Genomic DNA, 24,852 nt, shown 5'->3' on the forward strand with positions numbered 1-24,852 from the left:
TCAATACTAGAACAGTTGTATCAATACTAGAACAGTTGTATCAATACTAGAACAGTTGTATCAATACTAGAACAGTTGTATCAATACTAGAACAGTTGTATCAATACTAGAACAGTTGTATCAATACTAGAACAGTTGTATCAATACTAGAACAGCCGCATCAATACTAGAACAGTTGTATCAACACTAGAACAGTTGTATCAATACAAGAACAGTTGTATCAATACTAGAACAGTTGTATCAATACTAGAACAGTTGTATCAATACTAGAACAGTTGTATCAATACTAGAACAGTTGTATCAATACTAGAACAGTTGTATCAATACTAGAACAGTTGTATCAATACTAGAACAGTTGTATCAATACTAGAACAGCCGCATCAATACTAGAACAGTTGTATCAACACTAGAACAGTTGTATCAATACAAGAACAGTTGTATCAATACTAGAACAGTTGTATCAATACTAGAACAGTTGTATCAATACTAGAACAGTTGTATCAATACTAGAACAGTTGTATCAATACTAGAACAGCCGCATCAATACTAGAACAGTTGTATCAACACTAGAACAGTTGTATCAATACAAGAACAGTTGTATCAATACTAGAACAGTTGTATCAATACTAGAACAGCCGCATCAATACTAGAACAGTTGTATCAATACTAGAACAGTTGTATCAATACTAGAACAGTTGTATCAATACTAGAACAGTTGTATCAATACTAGAACAGTTGTATCAATACTAGAACAGTTGTATCAATACTAGAACAGTTGTATCAATACTAGAACAGTTGTATCAATACTAGAACAGTTGTATCAATACTAGAACAGTTGTATCAATACTAGAACAGTTGTATCAATACTAGAACAGTTGTATCAATACTAGAACAGTTGTATCAATACTAGAACAGTTGTATCAATACTAGAACAGTTGTATCAATACTAGAACAGTTGTATCAATACTAGAACAGTTGTATCAATACTAGAACAGTTGTATCAATACTAGAACAGTTGTATCAATACTAGAACAGTTGTATCAATACTAGAACAGTTGTATCAATACTAGAACAGTTGTATCAATACTAGAACAGTTGTATCAATACTAGAACAGTTGTATCAATACTAGAACAGTTGTATCAATACTAGAACAGTTGTATCAATACTAGAACAGTTGTATCAATACTAGAACAGCCGCATCAATACTAGAACAGTTGTATCAATACTAGAACAGTTGTATCAATACTAGAACAGTTGTATCAATACTAGAACAGTTGTATCAATACTAGAACAGTTGTATCAATACTAGAACAGTTGTATCAATACTAGAACAGTTGTATCAATACTAGAACAGTTGTATCAATACTAGAACAGTTGTATCAATACTAGAACAGTTGTATCAATACTAGAACAGTTGTATCAATACTAGAACAGTTGTATCAATACTAGAACAGTTGTATCAATACTAGAACAGTTGTATCAATACTAGAACAGTTGTATCAATACTAGAACAGTTGTATCAATACTAGAACAGTTGTATCAATACTAGAACAGTTGTATCAATACTAGAACAGTTGTATCAATACTAGAACAGTTGTATCAATACTAGAACAGTTGTATCAATACTAGAACAGTTGTATCAATACTAGAACAGCCGCATCAATACTAGAACAGTTGTATCAACACTAGAACAGTTGTATCAATACAAGAACAGTTGTATCAATACTAGAACAGTTGTATCAATACTAGAACAGTTGTATCAATACTAGAACAGTTGTATCAATACTAGAACAGTTGTATCAATACTAGAACAGTTGTATCAATACTAGAACAGTTGTATCAATACTAGAACAGTTGTATCAATACTAGAACAGTTGTATCAATACTAGAACAGTTGTATCAATACTAGAACAGTTGTATCAATACTAGAACAGTTGTATCAATACTAGAACAGCCGCATCAATACTAGAACAGTTGTATCAACACTAGAACAGTTGTATCAATACAAGAACAGTTGTATCAATACTAGAACAGTTGTATCAATACTAGAACAGTTGTATCAATACTAGAACAGTTGTATCAATACTAGAACAGTTGTATCAATACTAGAACAGTTGTATCAATACTAGAACAGTTGTATCAATACTAGAACAGTTGTATCAATACTAGAACAGCCGCATCAATACTAGAACAGTTGTATCAACACTAGAACAGTTGTATCAATACAAGAACAGTTGTATCAATACTAGAACAGTTGTATCAATACTAGAACAGTTGTATCAATACTAGAACAGTTGTATCAATACTAGAACAGTTGTATCAATACTAGAACAGCCGCATCAATACTAGAACAGTTGTATCAACACTAGAACAGTTGTATCAATACAAGAACAGTTGTATCAATACTAGAACAGTTGTATCAATACTAGAACAGCCGCATCAATACTAGAACAGTTGTATCAATACTAGAACAGTTGTATCAATACTAGAACAGTTGTATCAATACTAGAACAGTTGTATCAATACTAGAACAGTTGTATCAATACTAGAACAGTTGTATCAATACTAGAACAGTTGTATCAATACTAGAACAGTTGTATCAATACTAGAACAGTTGTATCAATACTAGAACAGTTGTATCAATACTAGAACAGCCGCATCAATACTAGAACAGTTGTATCAATACTAGAACAGTTGTATCAATACTAGAACAGTTGTATCAATACTAGAACAGTTGTATCAATACTAGAACAGTTGTATCAATACTAGAACAGTTGTATCAATACTAGAACAGTTGTATCAATACTAGAACAGTTGTATCAATACTAGAACAGTTGTATCAATACTAGAACAGTTGTATCAATACTAGAACAGTTGTATCAATACTAGAACAGTTGTATCAATACTAGAACAGTTGTATCAATACTAGAACAGTTGTATCAATACTAGAACAGTTGTATCAATACTAGAACAGCCGCATCAATACTAGAACAGTTGTATCAATACTAGAACAGTTGTATCAATACTAGAACAGTTGTATCAATACTAGAACAGTTGTATCAATACTAGAACAGTTGTATCAATACTAGAACAGTTGTATCAATACTAGAACAGTTGTATCAATACTAGAACAGTTGTATCAATACTAGAACAGTTGTATCAATACTAGAACAGTTGTATCAATACTAGAACAGTTGTATCAATACTAGAACAGTTGTATCAATACTAGAACAGTTGTATCAATACTAGAACAGTTGTATCAATACTAGAACAGTTGTATCAATACTAGAACAGTTGTATCAATACTAGAACAGTTGTATCAATACTAGAACAGTTGTATCAATACTAGAACAGTTGTATCAATACTAGAACAGTTGTATCAATACTAGAACAGTTGTATCAATACTAGAACAGTTGTATCAATACTAGAACAGTTGTATCAATACTAGAACAGTTGTATCAATACTAGAACAGTTGTATCAATACTAGAACAGTTGTATCAATACCAGAACAGTTGTATCATGACTAGCACGATGCATCAACACTAGCACAGTTGTATCAATACTAGCACAGTTGTATCAACACTAGCACAGTTGTATCATCACCAGAACAGCCGCATCTACATTACAACAGCAGTATTTACACTAGAAGTGCCGTATCATCACCTTACCACAACAGCCGTAATAACACTGGAACAACATAAACAACTTTTTTTTAACAGATCAATCAAAACCCACGATACAAAAAGTGACATCAAATATTGGCACAATGTGACTCAAATTTCTATCTGAGTCCCATTTCAATTCACCAATACAAGCCAGTAATTACTAGATGGGTGCTTATTTATTTTTTAAATAGTTCTGTTTCAACATGAAAAACTATGGGGCAGGGGGGGGGGGTACGACAGGTGAAGTAGAGTCCATGAGTTACTATGTCCTTGGGATTGCGTGGTCAACATCACGAGCAGCTGTGCTTGTTCGCCAGTTCATTGAATGAAACTTTCAGAGTCGTCTTATAAACACCGATCGCCAGACTTTCGGGTTAGCATGCGTTTGCTCTATCACTCTACCACGCCCCTCCCCCCCCCCCCTAAGGAAAGAAAACCGATCACCAAACTTTGGGTTTAAGATGCGTGGTCTTACCATTCGACCACGCCCCCCCCCCCCTCCCCAACCCAACAGAAAACCGATCACCCACACTTTAGGGTTAACACACGTAAGCTGTACCACACGACCACATCTGCCTACGCATCCCCACAAGTGCATATGTGTGTTAATTCATCTAACGAAAAACAAGTTTAAAAGGGTGAGCAAAAATGTGTTATTTCATCTTATGAATTTTTCTTTTCTTAAATGAGTAAAAATGTGTGTTAAGCTAATCCTAACGTGTAAACAAGTTGATCCTTGCTCGTGAGGCGTCTGAAGAACGTGCTTCACACCTCACGTGATTATTATTTATAGAAACCCTAGAGACGCCTCGTTTCACGTGACGCACAACTCTTTGCAGCACGCGTGACGTCACGGGCCTTCTCTTCCCCCCCCCCCCCCCCCCCCCCACTGATGACATCATCGGACACTGTCGGGTGGTGTTTGCACCGTCATTTAGCTGAAAAACAATTTCGTTGTGTTTTTTTTTTTTTTTTTTTGTCCGTCGCACTAATGTGACACTTGAGAAACCTAAAAGATTTCCCCCGCCCTTTCCCCTTCCGGCCGTCTGCCGGCCGCTGGTGCCGATTACCGGCTGATCAGTTCAGCGCTTTTCCCTCTGGGGCCGCCATCTTGGGAAGCAGTAAGCTTTGTTGATTGGCTACTTCTGGACCTGCATCCAACGCAATTTGGACCACATCACCGCTAAGATGGGCCCAGGGGAGACAAACCAGGTTGAATTGATGGAAATGGAAAAAAAGACAAACGGGTTGGCCGATCGGAAAGGAAATTTTCAGGAGAAAAAGGAAAGGGGGTAGGGAGAAGAAAAAAAAATGTCCACGTTTAAGATTTTAGGAACGTAAGACATCTTTCAGATTTATCTATTCCCGGGGCTTCGAGCGTCGCTACCGGTTTCGATTAGGGCGGATTGATTTCTGTGTACACAGCGCCGCGCTACGGTCAGGTAACTGAGTACTTAACAAAAAGTTCCGCAAGGAGTATTAGGATTTACATTTTGCTAGTATCGTTATCCTAACCCTAGCTCTGGCTCTAATTAACACATACCCGGCCACTAACAGTAATTATGACAAATAACCCTGACCATAATTCTACCCTTGATTGTAGTTCTTCTTCTGCGTTCTTAATTCTAGTGTCTGAAGAGACTCCCTCCAACACAATAAAGTTTTATGTATCAACTGGTTATGCGCCATTGAGGCCATTGACTCCGATTTCAGCCTGCTTTTCTTTTTGGATTTGGTCCCATAGCTTTTGTCCAAACAAGAACAAACTACAAGGCAGCAGTTGTTTGGATTTGTCTGTCGAGCCTCATCTGCCCGAGGGTTCGAAATTGAGACCTTTCGGTTTAGCAACTATGAAGTTTACCTACTCGACCACACCGACCTCCTTAGATTGCAGTAATAGCATATGATCCTGTATTATGTACACGCTTTTATAAAACATAGTAAAACGGCCATAAATGATGGAAGGGGGAGGGGGGAGAGTTCAGAAAAAAGAAAATGACGTGTTATAATTATACAACCCTTAACTAAGTTGACGCCTTTGGTCACAATTCATGGAATTTTTAAAGAATTCTACACGATGATTCTGGGGTGTTCTTAATACTGTTTTTCATACGTCGCATTCCATATGTTATATACCGTATGTTACATTCCATATGTCATGTTCAGTATTATGTCATGTTAAAAATGTAACAACCCGTGTGCCGTATTCTATTTGTCGTGGTTCATCCATATGTCATGTTCCATCCATATGTCATGTTTCATATTATGTCATGTTCAAAATGTCATACCCCATATGCCGTATTCCATACGTCATTTTCCATCCATATGTCATATTCCAAATGTCATACCCCATATGCCGTATTCCATAAAGTATTACCCAACAGATCCACATCGCTCCCCCCCCCCCCTCAGCTACCAATCATGAGGGCTAAAGCCTTTACTCACGTCAACGATGGCGGCCATCTTTCTTCTGGGGGCCGGGGAAAAAAAAGACATTAATTACTTGACAATGTGGAGAGCGCTTTCTGTCTTTTTTTTTTAGCTCAGTCATTTATTTTAGCTCCGTCGTTTGTTTTAGCTCAGACAATTGTTTTGAAATGTGTTTCTTTCACACTAAGTCCATCCGAATATACTTTCGATATTAAGACGCACCCCCCCCCCCCCCAAAATTTAACCTAACACACACACAACTATCATCACACATTCACTTAGGGGTCTTCAAATAAATGACGTCACACTCGTAGCGGGGAGGGAGGTCCGTAATTTTGTGACGGTGTGTAATGAGGAGGGGGGGGGGTCAGTTGGTCTGGCGTCACACTTTTGCATTTTAAAAAAGCATTTTTTTTAACTAATTTTAGCCGCTTTTTCGCGTTTTACATAAATATTTTAATCAATTGTAATAGGAATTGATTAAGCACTCTATTGTTGGCAGAGTTTACACAAGATTTTGGAAAAATATCGTATTTTAAGAAAAATTCAACTGGAATTTTTCTTGGGGGGGGGGGTTGAAGGCTGAGGTGTGACGTCATTTAGGGGGATGGGCGTGACGATGTGTGAAGGAGGGGAGGGGAGAGTTAAAAATCGTCAAGAAAAACGTGACGTCATTTATGGATGACCCCCTTAACCTCCACCCTCGCTTCCCTTCCCCCCCCCCCCAATTTCATCAGGTCTTAAGTTAACACTAACGTTGAGTGGTCGGGCTATATAGCACAGATCCACTTAAACCAAAAGCATCCCGTTTGGATCCCGGGTCAACCCAGCTCTAAGTTGTCATTGTCCCTCATATTGCGACAAAGCTTAGGTTCCGCCTGTTCTGCTTAGGTCATGCTTAGCTTAGCTCCTCCCTTGATCCTGTCTAAATTCTGCTTATTTCCTGTCTAGTTCCTGTCTAGTTCCCGTCTAGGTCCTGCCTAGCCAGTGTTTTTTCCAGAGTTTTTTCTCTGGGGAAGCACTTAATATTTTCGGGAGGGGGCGGTCAACATTTTCCTGGGGAGGAAGGGCGAACACTGGTAAAAGTATATATTTTCTATATGAATTCCATTTCGTTCGGGGGTGGGGGCGGTAGACTTTCCGAAAGATGCCTGGAAGAAACTCTGTGCCTAGCTCTTGTCTAGGACCTGTCTAGATCCTGCCCAGATTGTCCTGCTTGTTTTAGTTAGTTTTGATGTCACGCCCGTGGATGGTATCTCTATCCCCCCCCTTCCGCCTCTTAACACTGCTGGGGAGGACTATGTTAATCGACTGGCAAACTGCTACAACTGCCTGATAGTTTGAGGTTGTTGTTTTTTAGTTTTGGGTTGAATTTATAAGACTGCTGACTTTATGTTTGTGTTAACTTTATGACTGGGTTGACTTTACGATTGTGATGACTTTATCATGAAGGTGATGAAGTTGACTTAATAATTGAGATGGCTCTGCAATTAAGATGATTTTACGATTATGTTGAATGTGTTGTCTTTTTTTCCTTAGGATTAAAATAGACTCGGGCCTTAAATTAAAAAATCTAAGAAAAACAAACCTTCAATGTACAGTTTACACACTGTCATTGTTTTCTTTCTCGCAGAGCCCTAGCTAACGAGACAAAAAAACGAGAAAGAAAATGCCACTCCATCACAAAACAATTTAGCTCCCAGCCATTTTTTTTATCACACAGTATTTTTTCTAACGCCTACCTCACCATCTGCTAGAGATCGAACTTTTTTTTCCCCCCTACCCAAAATTTACGACGATAATCTGACACGAAGCCGACTCTGCCATCTCCCCCCACACATGAGATAGTCCGGCTAGCTGTAATCAATTCCAATTGACTCTATTAACGGGCAAACAGGTTTTTCATTCGGCGGGCCTTTGGCTTGCTGTTATTGGGTCCTACTTGAAATCACTTAGCTGGCTACAAAACATATTTTCGTCTCAGCCAGGCGTATGCGAGAGCGGCTGGCCTTTCTCAATCAGCTTAGCCGGAGACCCCCTTCTCGTGATGCGCTTGCCCCGGAAAATGAAGTGTGGAAAGAAATTACGGGTGGAGTGGGGCCTGATTGGTTTAGCCGAGTCACGTGAACCTTTTGGAAAGGGGGTAGATTGGTTTAGCCACCGGTCACGTGACCGACGGGGTTTATTACTGTTAAAATAGGGGAGGGAGGCGGGGGGGGGGGGGGGAGACACACGCTTGGTGGGACAGTTAAGTGGCTCTAGCATGATAGGACACACAGAAGTGACTTTAGCATGGTAGGACTCACAGCATGGTAGGACACACAAATGTGACACTAGCTTGGTAGGACACACAAAAGTGACTCTAGCATGATAGGACACACAGCATGGTAGGACACACAAATGTGACACTAGCTTGGTAGGACACACAAAAGTGACTCTAGCATGATAGGACACACAGCATGGTAGGACACACAAATGTGACACTAGCTTGGTAGGACACACACATGTGACTCTAGCATGATAGGACACACAGCATGGTAGGACACACAGCATAGTAGGACACACAAATGTGACACTAGTATGGTAGGACATCAATAGTGACTCTAGCATGATAGGACACACAGCATGGTAGGACACACAGCATAGTAGGACACACAAATGTGACACTAGCTTGGTAGGACATCAATAGTGACTCTAGCATAGTAGGATGTAACAGTGACTCGAGCTTGCTGGACACAAAAGTGACTCTAGTGAGACGCACAAATGTGACTCTAGCTTAGCGGGACACCAAACACTAGCCTTGTTGAGCACCGAATACCATCAGGGTCCTATTTTTTCCATACCCTATCGACCTTAGCATCCTAACCAATGAGCTACAATTTCAATAGAATTATCTGATCCTAGAGAATGCCATAAAAATATGTTTCTGTATTCCATAAATCTTCAAGTTCTGTAGACAAAAAAAAATGTCTTTTCTTGAGCTTCGACAATTTGTGACAGCCACTCATATTTAAACTAAGCAAACCTACTATATGTTTTATTGTGTCACGTTTAAACTAGAAAAAATTACCAACGGCAGGTTTTTGTAACAGACACTCATATTAAGACTAAGAAAACCTATAACATGTAAACTTTAAAGAAAAATACAAATCGAAGTGCAACTCTCATTTAAATTTAAAAAACCTACTAACTATAGGTTTTAGTGTCAAACTTTACATTAATTAAAACTAAGAAAACCCACCACATAAAAAGGGTCTATTGTGTCACTCACGTTAAAGCTAAAAAAAACCTACAAACTGTAGGTTTTTGTGTCAGACACAATGATTTAAACTAAAAAAAACCTACTACATGTAGGTTTTTGTATGATAGCCACTCACATTAATCTAAGAAAACCTACATGTAGGTTTTTATGTCATTCATACTAACACAAGCAAACCTGCTAGGTTTTTGTGTGAACCACTCATGTGTAAACATCACAAACCTATTACAACCTACATGTTTTTGTGTGAACCACTCATCTTTAAACCTCACAAACCTATTACAACCTACTAGGTTTTTGTGTGAACCACTCATGTGTAAACCTCACAAACCTATTACAACCTACAGCCCCCCCTCCCTCACAGAACTCTGGACCATGGGTGTGGTCACCATCACCGACATCGACTACGGTCAAATCTTCGGCCCCTTCCCAGCACACATCACTGACCCCGCCTACGTCATCGGGATGTTGACCAATGACAAGCCGTCAAACGGAGCGGTCGTACGGGTAAGTCTGACGTCATCTTGTTTAATGACGTCATAAGTCTGTGTGTTGTGTCATGACATATTGGTGTCGTTCAGAATCAGTATAACTTCATGTTACTATATAACTGCTGGCGTCTTGTCGCTATATTTGTTGTCTTGTGTCTTGTTAGTGTCTTGTCTTATCATCATGGCATGTCTTCACGATGTTTGACATGTCACAAATGCTTGTCGTATGTCACCTACTGCCATCTTGCTAGTGCGTCATGTCAGCTTATAATGTCATAATTACCATTATCTACAATCATCAGTTTGTAATTTTCGATTTTTATTTTGCGCCATTAATTTTGTTTTTCACGTTCGTATAATTAAACGGCGGAAGAAATTCGCATGTCAGAAATAGCAAACATGATATTTTTTAAACTGCTATTTGTCGTATTCAGTTTTAATTTTAGCCGTTTTCTTTACCAAAAAAAATATTTTTATTAAAAAAAACCACATTTTTTTTATAATCAAACCAAACTATTAACATCCTATCACCAGTATTTTTTTAGGCATTTAACTCCAAAGAAGGGGGGGGGGGAAGATTGCGGGCTGTAAAACCTTCCAGAGTTTCTTCCAGGGATCTCTTCGGGGGGGCGAAGCCCCCCCGAAAAATTTTTACCGCCCCCCCCCCCCCCCCGAACGAAATGAAATTTATATAATTTATATAGAAAATATATACTTTTAACAGTGTCCGCCCCCCCCCGAAGAAAGTTTACCGCCCCCCCCCCGAAGATTTCAAGTGCCCCCCCGGAGAAAAAAGTCTGGAAGAAACACTGAAACCTTCCGTGAAGGAGTTAAAACGTCCGGAAGGGGGTGGGGGGGGGGGGCACTCATTAAAGTACATATTTTCTGCATAAATTATTTGTTTTCTATGTTGTTCGGGGTGGGAGCACCCCCTGAAAGACGCCTAAAATAAATCCTACCCATCATACGTATCTAACATAATCGCTTACTACTTGAAAAGATAATAGAATAACTTTTTTTACGACGAAATCTTGACTGTTTCTTTAAAACCAAAAATACCATTTTTTTACTTACTATCAAATGCTAAACAAAGGACAAGAGGTTTAGTTTTACAAGCTTTTATTTAACTTGCTTCCTGTCTATCGTAATAAATCAAAAATGCCGAGCAAAATTTCGAGCACTTCTAACTTACCGATTCGTTTCAAACTTGGCACGTGTTTCAAGACCCGATAATAATGCAATTAAACATCAAATTTGACTTAATTAGATGTCTAATTAATATTTTACGAATATTTTACAATTTTTTTACAGGTAGACACCCAAGATCGGTCGCCAGGTTTTTGTAGCGTCGACTGGTTGCCCTATGTGTCTGTGGCGAGGGACGGTGACGAGCAGAACATGGAGGCGTATCCCAAAGATGGCGGCGTCTACTACAGAACGCTGAGGATAGTCAAGGCCGGGGAGGAGCTTCTCGTCTGGTACAGCAAGGATTTCACTCAGCTCTTAGGCGTACCGGAGCTGCAGACTAACTGTAAACGAGGTATTTATAGGTTGCATTCTTTTGGCGTTTTTTTTAAACAAAAAAAAAGTATCATGTAATTCTAAAATAGGTTTAAGGTGTCTTCTATTAACGATGTCACACTCCTAGCCTTGGGGGGGGGGGGGGGGGAATTATTTGACGATGTGGGACAAGAGGGTTGTTCGGAAAAATTATAAAAGTATGTAAGAAACTGAATTTTAGACATTATTTTGCATTTTTAAAATGCTGTTTTTATAAATTGTAATAAAAAATAAATTGAATATATTCAATGTTGGTCCAGAAAAGAAAATATTTTACAGAGAAAACGATGCTTTAAATGTTTAAAAAAAAAAGCAATGTAGGCGGAAGATGGTACGTCATTTTAGATTTATAGGTCTGGCTTTTTGTAATGTGTAACAATGGAGAAGGGGGGGGGGGGTGTTTGAGGTAAAAAAATATCTTCAAAAGCGTGACGTAATTTATGAATGGCCCCTGCAGTAGTTCCTTTCGAAGTACAATGCATTTTTAAAACCAAGAAGTTAGCCTATAAATAGAAGAGTTACGATTGTTGAAAGAAGTCGCCCATCATCCGATGTCGCACCTACAGCGTCACAACCTCCCCACCTCCCACAGATAGCCTCTACCTCCCTACCTCTCATAAATCTCCCGCTAACAGTTTCTTTCAGGCATCGGAAGAACGTCGACCCCCCCCCCCCCCCCCCGTCACACACACGCCCTTCCCTCACCCCCTAAATGAAATAGAATGTATAGAGATAATATATACTTTTAACCAGTCCCCCCCCCCACCCAGAAGAAAAAATTATGAAAGAAACACTGCCCCACTAACCGTCTCTTTCTCCTTTTCTTTCCCAGACGACGAGCAGTTCATCTGCTCACACTGCGGGGAGATGTTTGACTTCCCCTACCCGCTCAGGGCTCACCTCAAGTTCAAGTGCACGTTCACCGCCGACGATCTCAAACTCTCCCGAATTTTACCGGCGTCGCCGAAAATAAACGGAAACACAATCTACAGCAGGATAGCGAAAGTAGCTGAAGAAATGGGAAACCCCGAAGATCACGAACATAAACTGGCGTACCTGAACAACAATAACAACAACAATGGCGTGGTTTCGCTTTTCCATAAAAGAGCATACATCGGTGAGATGACGGGGGACGAGCCTTTCCCCAAAAAACAGGCCATTGATATCGAGAGGAAGAAAAAAGATTCCGTCATCACCCACTCCATCGAGAACTTGAGTAAAAGTCACGTGAGCAGGCTCAAGGACGAGACGCCGCGCGACCAGGGCCTGGAGTCCCACTCGGAGAGCATGAGCGCCTTCAGAAAAGTCGAGAAGCTTCAAACGACCTTGACATTCGCAGCCCAGTCGCCCTCCTCCCCGCCCGTCTCCCCCACGCGTCTCCCCGACCCCTCCCCCACTTCCAGATCGCAACCCAGCGAACCGTGTTCTTCTTCCATGCCGCCCCCTCCCCGCCCCCCAGTTAAAACCATCTCGTCACCCATGTCTTCATCATCATCATCATCATCATCATCATCATCATCATCATCCCACGCCGAATCCCCACGGGGGTCTGTCATGGGGCTGTACATGCCACGCCTACAAATGATCCCTCCGACGTCATCTCTCGGGGTCTCCAGCAGCTCTCTCATCGGCACCTCCCGGGGGATCCCCCTCCCGCACTCGGCATTCCCCGACCAGATCCCCCCGGGTCTGCTAGAAATGTGCCGGGCCACCATCCCCACCGTCGGGCCGCTGACCGAATCCTTCGCCGCCAACATCAGAAACAGCGAGTCCTTGGCCAAGCAGGCCCTGTTCGCCGACAGACACATCTCCACGCTCGGCTTCCTCAAGAGCACGAACCCCATGGTGGAGAAGCTGCTTCAGAGTACGAACCCCACCATCTTGTCCTCCCCTATGAACGCTCTAAACCTGTCGCAGAACTGGTGCGCCAAGTGCAACGCGACCTTCCGTATGACATCAGACCTGGTCTATCACATGAGGTCAGTAGGAGCATTGGTCTCTATTTAAAAAAAAAACTCTTCAACAAGATATATTTTAGGCTAACGACAATTATTTAAGTATTATGTTTAAGATTTGGGCAGAGTTTCTTCCAGGCATCTTGGGGGGGGGGGGGAGGCGCTCCGTCCCCGTCCCCCGAAGAAAGTTTACCGCCCCCCCCCCCCCCCGGAGGAAATGAAATTTATATAGAAAATATATACTTTTAACAGTGTCCGCCCCCCCCCTCCCGAAGAAAGTCTACCGCCCCGCCCCCCGCCCCCCCCCCCCCCCCGGAGAAAAAAGTCTGGAAGAAACACTGGATTTGGGATGGTGTGGTCAAATGGTAGAGAATTAGGCTGTTAACGAAGGTCTCGAGTTCGGATCCCGGTTCGGACCAGTGACTGTAGTACGTCCCTGAGTCAGCCCAGCTATGATGAGTACCTAACATACGTTGGGGAAAGTAAAGGCAGCTGATTATTGTGCTGGCCACACCATCCATACATATGCTGAAGTAAAAAAAAAACATCTACCCAATGGATCTAAAGGAATCTTTATTTTTTTTTATCTTTAAGATTAGATAAGCAATGTTGATGTCGATATTCTTAAAATAATCGGTGTTGCGAAAATTAAGGGGAAAAAATAATTATTATATTTGGCTTGAAATTGGTTTGTGACGTAACTTTTAAATGTAGATTTAAGATATAAGACATAACTGCTCCGGTTGTTAGACATGATTTACATAACGGTTTTAAAAACCAAGTTAGTGTACGCAAAGAGCGTGTATACTCCTGTACACTTAACAACAGACTGTAATGGCTGCATAAAACATGCTTAAAATAACTAGCGAGACGTACACCATATTGTCGAATTAATAACTGAAATAATTACACATGCGTGTCGATTAGTAAGTGGTGTCTTTTGTCATCACAAATATCTACTTGTCAATTGTTGACTATAGGGTCTGCTTGACATTCTGGGTTAATCAGCTCTATTGAGTACCCAGTTGGGTTTGGGAAAGTAAAGAAAGTTTTGAAATTGGCATACCAAAGCAAAACAAGATGAACTCTACTTCAGGAGTATTATGAGATTGTGAGGGTTTTGTAAAAATTATGTTAGCCCTACAGTTTGGTTGGGTGGTTTGCATTTTTACGAAAACAAAATACAAAAGTTTTGCAAAGCTAAATTATAATAGGTCTAATTTTAAATCTATTTACACACTTCTGATTGGTCGAATAGGAAAAGTCATGTGCCAGAAACAATCATTTAAGTAAAAAAAATTATATATAATGAAAATAATAAAATAATTAGATAAACAATGCCCAAATTATGATTATAATATAATAATAAAACCAATCGAGTTCCTGTAGCACTTTTAATCAGAAGCAAACTATCGATTTTACCGCGCGGACACCGCGCGTGATTGAATTAAGCGCCTCCTGCTGCCACTTCTAACGAGGCAACTATTTTTCAGATCTCACCACAAGCGAGAGTTCGACCCCATGAAACGGAAGCGCGAGGAGAAACTCAAGTGTAACATTTGTCACGAGGCGTTCCGCGAGCGACATCATCTCACGCGCCACATGTCGTCCCATGCGTGACTGCTGACAGATGGATGACGTCACTCCCTGTGCCAAAAAGTTTTAAAGTGTAGCGTGAAATTATCACTGTGCCAAAAAGTTTTAAAGAGGGTTATGTAATCTCGCAATATAGTGCCGGAAATTATCCGGTAATATTTGTTGAGTTTCCTAAACATTTAACTTTATTACGTACGGTAAACCATACATTTGACTACTGAAATACGAGTCACCATACATTTGACAACTGAAATACAATGTCGAGTGGGTTATCTCCCAGTATAGCGTCGGAAATTATTGGGTAATTTTTGTTAAGTTTCGTCAACATTAAGTATTGTAAACCATAGTTTATTTGACCGTTGAAATGTAAAGCCTAGTGTACAAAATTAATGTTTTAACTTCATTTCAAGTTTAATCAGCATAATAAGTAAACAGGCATAAAAACGGCGTGCAGAAGATTAGCAATATTTAGTAGCTTTAAATAATGAAGTCAAGTGTGTAAGTAATGCGGGGGTTTGTTCAGAGGCGTAGCGACCCTCCCGGCGCCCGGCGACAAGCTTTTCGATTTGCCCCCCCCCCCCCCCCCTCAAGATTTCGATTTGCACCCCCCTCAAGATTTTGATTTGCGCCCCCCCCCCCCCTCAAACTTTCGATTTGCACCCCCCTCAACCTTTCAATTTATTTTTCCAACCCATTTTGGCGCCCCCTAAGGTCGGCGCCCGGGGACATATGTCCCACCCCGCCCCCCCCCCCCCCCCCCCCTCGCTACGCTACTGGGTTTGTTTTAAAAGAAACACATGTAAAAACTTGAAGATTTGCAACTATTCGTAAAAAGATCATTATTAAAATAGTGAATGATGACTAGAACAGTATTTAGTAGCAGCAATAATTATCAATTAAACACTACAGAAAGTTGGCCTTTCAAAACGTTTAGCAAAACAGTATTTAACATGCAACTAAAAGTAATATATCCAAATTTGTGAACACTTTTTAAATAGATGGCGCCAGATAAAATATGGTTTACAGTACTTCCGGCTTCCGCCAATGTTTCTACTGTTTTTGTTTTTTGTTTATTTTAACAATTTTTACTGCTAAACTATTCCAGAATAATATTCCAACGCTACATTATGAGATTACCAAGGGTCATTATTTAACAGAAAGTAAAGCGTTGTAGACTGTAGATTATAAACTTTTGGGTTGTTGTTTTTTTAAATCGTTGACTTCAGCAAAAGACAATCAGTGTGCATACATGATGTTTGCATTTGTACATACATGGATATGTACATGGATATGTACACAAAGGATGTGAGTGTACATAAAGGAGTGTAAATGTACAAGAGTGTGCACAACACATGTGTGTCGTTGTACGCAAAAAAAATTGTTTTGTGTGTACACAAGAAAAGTGTGTACAGTGTACACAATAAATGTGTGTGATTGTTCTAAATAGATGTGTTACTGTACACGAACAATGTTTTTTGAGCGTACACAACGAATGTGTATGCGATAGAAGTATTGATTGTAATTATGCACAAAAAATCGTTTGAGTGTACATAAAGAATGTGTGTACTTTAATGATGTGTGTGATTGAACTCAATAGATGTATGATTATGCCAAAGGAAATGTGTTTGTAGTCACAACCAAACGTCTGCTTGTTCATAAAATTTACGTGTAAGAAGTGTTCACGAGGAATTTTTTTCAAAACACTCTCGTTAGATGAACGTTTATACAAAACTTCACTGAGGCGCTATGGAAATGTATGATTATTTAGCAAGTGGAATGTATGATTATTTAGCGAGGGAAATGTATGATTATTTAGCTAGGGGAATGTATGATTATTTAGCGAGGGAAATGTATGATTATTTAGCTAGTGGAATGTATGATTATTTAGCGAGGGAAATGTATGATTATTTAGCTAGGGGAATGTATTATTATTTAGCTAGGGGAATGTATGATTATTTAGCTAGTGGAATGTATGATTATTTAACAAGGGGAATGTATGATTATTTATTTAGTTATGTAGCTGCACGAGGTATATTCGTATGATTATGTATGAATGTGTTTTTATAAAACGATGTGTATGATTATTTCTATGAGTGCGTGGTTTCAGAGAAACATATGCCCATAAGATATGTACTTAAAAACATGTTTATGTGATCATGCAAAGAAATGTGTAGGGTTCTGATTACATAACATCAAGAGCTTATTTCAGGTATCTCTTCGAAACATGTCCACCCACGAAATGGAATTTATATAGAAAATATATAGGCCTATTTTTACCACCACCCCCCCCCCCCCCCCCACAAACACACACGAAGAAAACCGCCTGAAAAACTCTGCAAAGTATACTTGTGTGTGACGATAAAAATAAAATGTACAAAATGTGTGCACCATTGAACCATTAAACCAGACTACAAGCACTAACATAGGCTGTAAGCACTGTCTGTGTAAGCATTTCCCAAGATGTAAGCACGTTGTCTTAACTGGCCCAGAACTAACCAGCATGTAAGCATTTATTTTTGATTGAATCATCATATAATCATTGACATAGGCTGTAAGCATTATGTAATCGTTTACCCAAACTGTAAGCATCATGTAATCATTCACCTACACTGTAAGCCTCATGTAATCATTGGCTTACATAGTAAGTATCATACAACCATAGACCCATAATGTAAGCATCATGTAATCATAGACCTACGCTTGTTCTTACTACTGCTGAGATTGGCTGTTTTATGTGTATTGTCTGTAAACACAGAATGTTCTATAAATAGCTGCACGGATCACGTGCCACTGTTTTTCAAGTGATAACAAAATTGTATTATGTATTTTGAATTTTCGAATCCGACACATTTGCTTTAGTTGAGCGGAGATTTTTCTGCCCAGTGTAGATAGTGGACATATGAGCTTGGTTGCAATAAAATCATTTTTAATAATTTTAGTGTTGTTTCCCTTGATTGTGATGTTTATTAAAAATACCAACAATAAAAATGAAGGGACATAACTCTTCAATGGTGTTATGAAACTACAAGGTTGGCCATGAGAATGTGTCACCTTTTGAAACCAGTTGTGGACAGGGTCACCTTTGAGACCAATGGTATAGAATGCTTCACCACTTAAGGCAGAAGTGACTGGGTCACCAATGGGACCAGCAGTATACAATGGGTCACCACAGAAAGCAGTAGAGAATGGGTCATCTTTTGCAAGAATATTTAGACTGGGTCACTATTTAGACCAGTAGTGCAGAACAGGTCACCACTGAGACCAGTAGTAGTGGTGACTGGGTCATTGAAAGCAGTATAGACTGGCTCACCATAGGAGACCAGTAGTAGTGGTGACTAGGTCATCATTGAAACCAGTAGAGACTGTGTAGCCTTAGGGGCCAGTAGTAGTGGTGACTGGGTCATCACTGAAAGGAGTATAGAATGGGTCACTATTACTATTTGGACTAGTAAAGACTGGCGCACAATTGGGACGAGATGCAGGAGTTTGTTGGAGGGATTACTCAGTTAGTGAACAGTAAAAATATTACTAGTGCTCTTCATATGCTCATATCTCCTTTATTTTCTCATTTTACTCTAGCAGCCCCCACCCACCCAACCACTGACTGAGAATCTGGGTTTGATGATCAATTACGTATACACCTACAATTTCTTATAATCAAAACTTTAACTAAACAATCTACACCATCTAAGTCCAATGGGGTTTTTTTAATCAGTCTTAGAGTTGCTACCTAACAAGTATTATTTTATATCAATGACCAGCTTGTCCCTATATAGATCATATAAATACATGCACTTCATATGAATAACAATTTGAACTATTAAAAACTTTTACATCTGGATTTTTTATTTCATTTTTTACAACAATAAACAAGCTGTTATTAATTGATAACATGCTTGAGGAATATGTGCCGGGTCAAACATTAATTAGTGAGTATAAACATATTTTATTTTGGCCAACAATTTTGTTGTTTTTCTGGCTAACAAGTCTAGTTTATTTTATAAAACAAAGTTCTACACTCTAGATTAAAACCGTCACTTGCAGAGATGAAGCAGCTTCCTCGAGACAGATTCCCTGAAGAATGTGAACACATTGACGGCAGCCAGACGAGATAACTCCAGCCCTTGCTTGTACTCCTCATGGGTGAACTTCCCTGTCGTCACGACTGTTACTATTTTTAGATCCACACTCTCAAAGACAAAAGTCAAGTTAGCCCTGGCCTCCTGTTCTTGCTGGAGCGTGGGGTCCAGCTGAAGCTGCCCGGACTGCGACACCGCCACGGCGACGCCGGCCAGCAGGAATTTTAAACTGACTGCCGCATCGAGCAGCGCCATACATGCTGCGTTAATACAACAAGCTAAGTACGAGCCTGTATTTTCTGTCTCCTGTATAATCACCGTGATAGACGATCGAGGGTGTAGGCTTGTCATTATAGCGGCGTCCAGTGCATTTTTTAAAACAGTTTCGTACTTTCTGTCAGCTGGACTTGTCATCCCCACCTTGGGTTTGTAAATCAGCTCCACTGTTGCCCGGTCTATGAGCTCCCTGACCATTCTGACCTCAGCCGGTCCGTAGGTCACAGCTATGGCGGTTGTGTCGCCTTGGGATAAACTCACTGAGCCATCCTGACGTGTCAGGCAACCAAATTCTGAAGTTAAACATCGCAGTGTGTGGTTAGGCTCCTTCTGTTCTTCTGCCTCCAAATCTAATATAAAAAAAACAAATTGCTTTGGTAAATCATTTGTTTTATTAATAAATTCCAAAATGGTAAAAAAAAAATCTTTAACTGAAACAAGCCTGGTATAACAGATTTTATTGTAACTTAAATGGGCTGCTAATTATGACTATTGGTGAAGTCTTACAGAGCTTGTTTGTTTTCATTTTCCTTAAAATTAGCACCCCATTTAAGTTGAAATAAATTAATTTTAGTAATTTACTAAATTTTCAACACGATTTTAAAATATTAAGTTGGAACATTTCAACATATTCATACAAACAATCTGAGTTTTTAGAATATAAATATATAAAAGTTAAAATTTAATTTTCTATGAGAGTGTTACATAACCTTGCTGCATGCTTCTTCTACATACTCATATGATATCGCACTTTATAAGGGGTTGGGGGTTTGTAATTTTGTGATATGTGATGAGGTTTGGTCTGATAGTGTGATGCCACACTTTTGCATTTTTGAAAAGTAACGTTAGAATCTGAATTTCAGCCACTATTTCACATTTTAAAAAGATGATTTTGTAAATAGTAGGGCCTGGCCAATATAAATACTAAAATAGATTAATATAATGGCCGATGCTAGCCGGAATAAGATACGCATGTGATAGATGCTAGCCGGAAACTACGACTTGCAATTAATAACTTTGATAATAAGAATTCATTTATACTTTCATTACTAAATTTAGATCTAGACCTAGATCTAGTACTCTCTTGATTTAATATACATTTTTTGGCTTTGGTCTATGAAGTATGAAAGTCTTTCTCTCAAGGTGGGAGGGGGGGTTGAAGAAGTCCTTAAAATGCTGTCACACTTTTTGACACTTTTTACCTCACTTCTCACTGCCACACATAAGCACAAAAAAGCCATACTCTATCCCTCCTCAAAATAGCAGTTTTATTGTTTTTAAACATTAATTTCCTTTTTTAAAAATTGACTGAGCTCATTCAACATAAAGTAGATCTATATTATATTACGAAGTGACTACTCGGAAGAAGATTTTTCTCCCCAACGTCTCCACTTAGTCGGCAAAAGATAGCTCTGCTGCATGCGCAGTGACCTATGGCTAGGGTTAGGGTTAGAATGAGGGGTAGGGATAGGGTTAGGGCTAGGGTTAGGGATAGGATAAGGGCTAGGGTTAGGGATAGGATTAGGGATAGGGATAGGGATAGGGATAGGGATAGGATTAGGGTTGGTGTTAGGGTTCAGCGGTTGTAAACACACGCATGCGCAGTACCATCGAAAACATCGCCGCGAAGGCAAGTCGTAGTTTCCGGCTAGCATCTATCACATGCGTATCTTATTCCGGCTAGCATCGGCCTTATTATTAATACTAATAGGCTAATAAATTGAAAACTGAATTCTAAATCTAAGTACTAAGTATTAGTAAGTTTTATAAATCTAGATCTAGAATCTAGATAGTGGATAGATTCTAGATCTAGATACACTTGTTTACACTAGACTTGACTAGACTCTAGATTCTAGACCAAGAGACTCTAGACTAGAATCTAGATCTAGTTCTAGCTAGACTAATACTTTCTAGACTAGGATAAAATTTAAAAATCTAAATCTGTAGAGTAGATCTAGTCTAGAAAGAATAGGTAATCTATCGTTTTGGGTACGTAAAATCGCCCGCGGCTATTTATGTACGAAAACGTTACCTCATTGTCAAGGCTTTAATAGAAGTAATAGAAGTAGGGCCTATATTGTTATACTTTTGTGTCAAATATTATAGATAAATGAATAATAAACCTAAATCAATAGCTAAATATATCGATATAGGCCAGAAATTAACTTTAAACAGTGTCTGAGAGCAAGATTTGCTATATATTACAGCAGCCATTTGTAAAATAGAGTGGCTTCCTCCTGAATCTGGCGCTAAAGCTTATAAAAATAAAACTTAGACAAGATGGCTGCTATAGTAAATGAGCATGGTTGCATCTGTTGGAAACATCGCTAGTCTTCATTTATTACGGAAAAGTTTTAATTCAATTGTTTAAAAACAGGTACACAAATGAATCAAGGAAACATTTTTGAATTTTTAAAACATAAATCCTCCTCAAAATGTGAAATAATTATTAAAATTTAAGGAGTCACCTGTTTTTCACATTACAAATCGCGGGCGATTTTACGTACCCAAAACGATAGATTACCCTAGAATATGACTGCATAGCTGGATTGAGTCTAGATCTAGAACTTCTAAGCTTTTTAAAGTAGAATATAGAGATCTATTTATTTTAAGCTCCTCAAGTACTCTTTAAACTCTTTACCTTCTTTTTTCACTATTCGAAATGCCGCTGCCATGCTGAAAGAAGATTATCGGCGTGTTTTATCTTTTGTGTTTGTTTGGATACTTTTAGATCTACTTCCGGGTAAAGGTCACTGATGGAAGAAAAAGTGATGAATGGAAGAAGAAGCGGGTTGAATGATTTGAGCACCTTTGTTGACCAGATGATCTAAAGGCTAAGAGTAGTAGATGTAATTCATATTATTTTTAGGGATAGGGATGATTGCTTATACCAGTGTCTGACAATGTGTTCATCCGGCCAATGGTATGCAGTGGCGTAGCTACCGTAAAGTCGCGCGTAAAGCTAGGGTAAGCAAGCAGCAAGGCATAGATGATAGGGGCCCAATGGCCCAAGGCAAATAGCCTGAAATAGGGGCCCTTTTTCGAAAGTTTGAGAGGGGGGGGTGCTACGCCTCTGAGGGGCCCACTAACACTTTTTGCATAGGGGCCCAAAAATCCTAGCTACGCCACTGAGCCCATGCCATAGATTAGATAGATATAGATAGAATATAGATTATAGTAGATTCAATATTGACTCTAGAGCAGTTGTATTTCAAGTGCATAAAAATTAGTTTCTTTATTCTCTCAATCAATGTATGTGAATGATTATGATGAGGCATCTCTTCGAGAAGTAAAGGGGTAGGGGTCAAGCACGACTTACCCCTCCCCTCCCCCTTGAACAACATTATTTTTTATTCAATATACAACCATCCCCCCCCCCCCCCCAAAAAGTTTCACGTTCCTCCCCCCCCCCTTCCCCACCCGAGAAATGTTTGAAAGAAACATTGTTTAACTAATAACTAGTCAACTAATAACAAATAATTATTACTATGCTACTACAATTACTGTGGGATGGAGTGGTCTAGCGGTAGAGAACTTGACTGCTAACCCGTAAGTCTCGAGTTCGAATCCGGGTTCAAATCAGAAGACTGTCCCTGAGTCCACCCAACTCTGATGGGTACCTAACGCACGTTAGGGAAAGTAAAGGCGGCTGGGCATAGTGCTGACCACACTATCTCTTCATATGCCAAGGTCACAGAAACAAGTGAACTCTACTTCACTTGCCCTATAGACCGTCAAGTTTGAAAAGGGAACTTTACTTTACTACAATTACTAGATTTAGATATTTACCCTGCTAGATTTACTAGTTTAATTTACTACATTCTGTAAACTACTTGATTTCTAACTACTACTGACCCAATACCAGTAAAAAACATTTATCCAACATAAGAATAAATTATCGATTACTTACTGGGTCTTCTTTTCTCTATTTTCATTATTTTCTATATTAACTAACAGCCAAACACTCCTATTGTTGAAAGTATTTTTGGACACAGGTTGGAAAATTATACCCCCTTATATTTCATAACTTATAGTCTAATGCTCTAATAACTCGTTTCAAAATAAAATCATAATTAAGGATTTAGTTGGTGAAGTAGCATAACTGTTTATTATCAATTAACAGGTCTTCAAATACACATGCATTAGCTATTTGATATAAGCAAGCCATGGATAAGGATATGAATCAAATGCTGGAGGACTTGTCTCGGATTGAAGTGGTTGCTGAAGACATTCTTGCTGGTCGCAGAGAGTTAATAGACTTGGACAGACAACGAAACAAAACAAGAGAGGCTATGAGGTTAAATTGTCTGTTTGTATTTAGAGTTATAATTTCACCACCATTAGTATTGTTTTCTTCATAAAATGCATAAATAAAATAAATCTTGCAACAAATTATTGAGTTTAATATATCAACTTTTCAACAACCAATTTTTTTTCTAGCAATACAATTTAATATTATTTAGACAATTTTATCATACTTTCCTCTGTTTCAGAGCACTACAGCAGGATAAAGGAGCGGATAAAAAGGCATGGATTTGTGCGGGGAAAATGTTTTTAAAAGTTGATCAGAAAAAAGCAGTACAGATGTTGTCTAAAGGTAACAGCTTTTATTTTAAGTCAAATTAATCAACCATTTAAACCAAACAGCTTTATCTCTGAAATTAAAATAAAATTTTAGAAATATGTTTCCTATAGAATTAGGAAATTATATATCTTAGAAACATTTTTTATACATGTATCACAGGAAAATATTAAGAAAATTATTTATAGCTCTTCTTTCCACCCCCACATGCATATTACTGTTTTTTAGTCAACTCTTTATAATGTATATTTTTATTTTATGTTTCATTTAGCAGCACAGTATTCAACTGTATTGTACTTGGTAATTGGAAGTAATTTTTTAATGTTCTAGATTACGATATTCTTGATGGTGAAATGAGCAGAGTTCGTACAAGTTTAAAAGTTAAAGTGAATGAGCTGCATGATCTAGAACATAAGGACCATCTAAAAGGATTTAATCTCTCTCCCCTTTCATCTGCTGAGCTCAAGTCTGTACAAAGTCTTTTATGATTTATTTTTTGTTTCTGGCATTTTTTCATAGGATATTCGTACATTTTACCATTTTGTTTTTATCTGTAATGGCTTGTATAAATATAATGCCTCATGTTCAATGCTTGTTGATTTTGAAGTTAATGTTTTGAAATAATGTCATATACTATTTAAGATTTTACTAGTTGAATGTTTATTTATTAAACTGTTGATTTAATATCATATTTTGTTGTTTAATTCGTTAATTGATTTTAATTATAACCTTTCTTTAAATTTCATATAATATATATATATATATATATATATATATATATATATATATATATATATATATATATATATATATATATATATATATGTATGTATGTATGTATTTATATTATACACACATAATTATATACACATTATAAACACATCTGAAAATTTAATTGGAAGAAGGTGTTTTGTAATACACCCCACCCATTTAAAAAATACTGCTCAAAACACTGC

At 38.5% G+C, this 24,852-nt stretch overlaps 3 protein-coding genes across 3 annotated transcripts; 2 read left to right on the forward strand and 1 right to left on the reverse strand.

Moving 5' to 3' along the window:
• Positions 1-9,732: 9,732 nt before the first annotated feature.
• Positions 9,733-15,000, forward strand: LOC131942755 (uncharacterized). Its single transcript, XM_059302675.1, has 4 exons — positions 9,733-9,893; positions 11,195-11,388; positions 12,241-13,387; positions 14,857-15,000. The coding sequence occupies exons 1-4, from the start codon at positions 9,733-9,735 to the stop codon at positions 14,981-14,983; spliced, it is 1,629 nt and encodes a 542-aa protein (XP_059158658.1). The 3' UTR covers positions 14,984-15,000.
• A 3,801-nt stretch (positions 15,001-18,801) lies between these two features.
• Positions 18,802-22,050, reverse strand: LOC131942752 (exosome complex component RRP46). Its single transcript, XM_059302671.1, has 2 exons — positions 21,956-22,050; positions 18,802-19,664 (listed from the first exon to the last, which is right to left on the reverse strand). The coding sequence occupies exons 1-2, from the start codon at positions 21,987-21,989 to the stop codon at positions 18,994-18,996; spliced, it is 705 nt and encodes a 234-aa protein (XP_059158654.1). The 5' UTR covers positions 21,990-22,050; the 3' UTR covers positions 18,802-18,993.
• A 22-nt stretch (positions 22,051-22,072) lies between these two features.
• On the forward strand, positions 22,073-24,580 carry LOC131942753 (p53 and DNA damage-regulated protein 1). The gene is made up of 4 exons (XM_059302673.1): positions 22,073-22,163; positions 23,438-23,611; positions 23,808-23,911; positions 24,227-24,580. Exons 2-4 carry the CDS (start codon positions 23,481-23,483, stop codon positions 24,382-24,384), a joined length of 393 nt encoding a protein of 130 aa, XP_059158656.1. The 5' UTR covers positions 22,073-22,163; positions 23,438-23,480; the 3' UTR covers positions 24,385-24,580.
• Positions 24,581-24,852: the final 272 nt, after the last annotated feature.

This window comes from Physella acuta, unplaced genomic scaffold (assembly GCF_028476545.2).
Source record: "Physella acuta isolate Inbredline_101_S28 unplaced genomic scaffold, ASM2847654v3 ptg000425l, whole genome shotgun sequence".
NCBI classification, from domain to species: Eukaryota; Metazoa; Mollusca; class Gastropoda; family Physidae; genus Physella; species Physella acuta.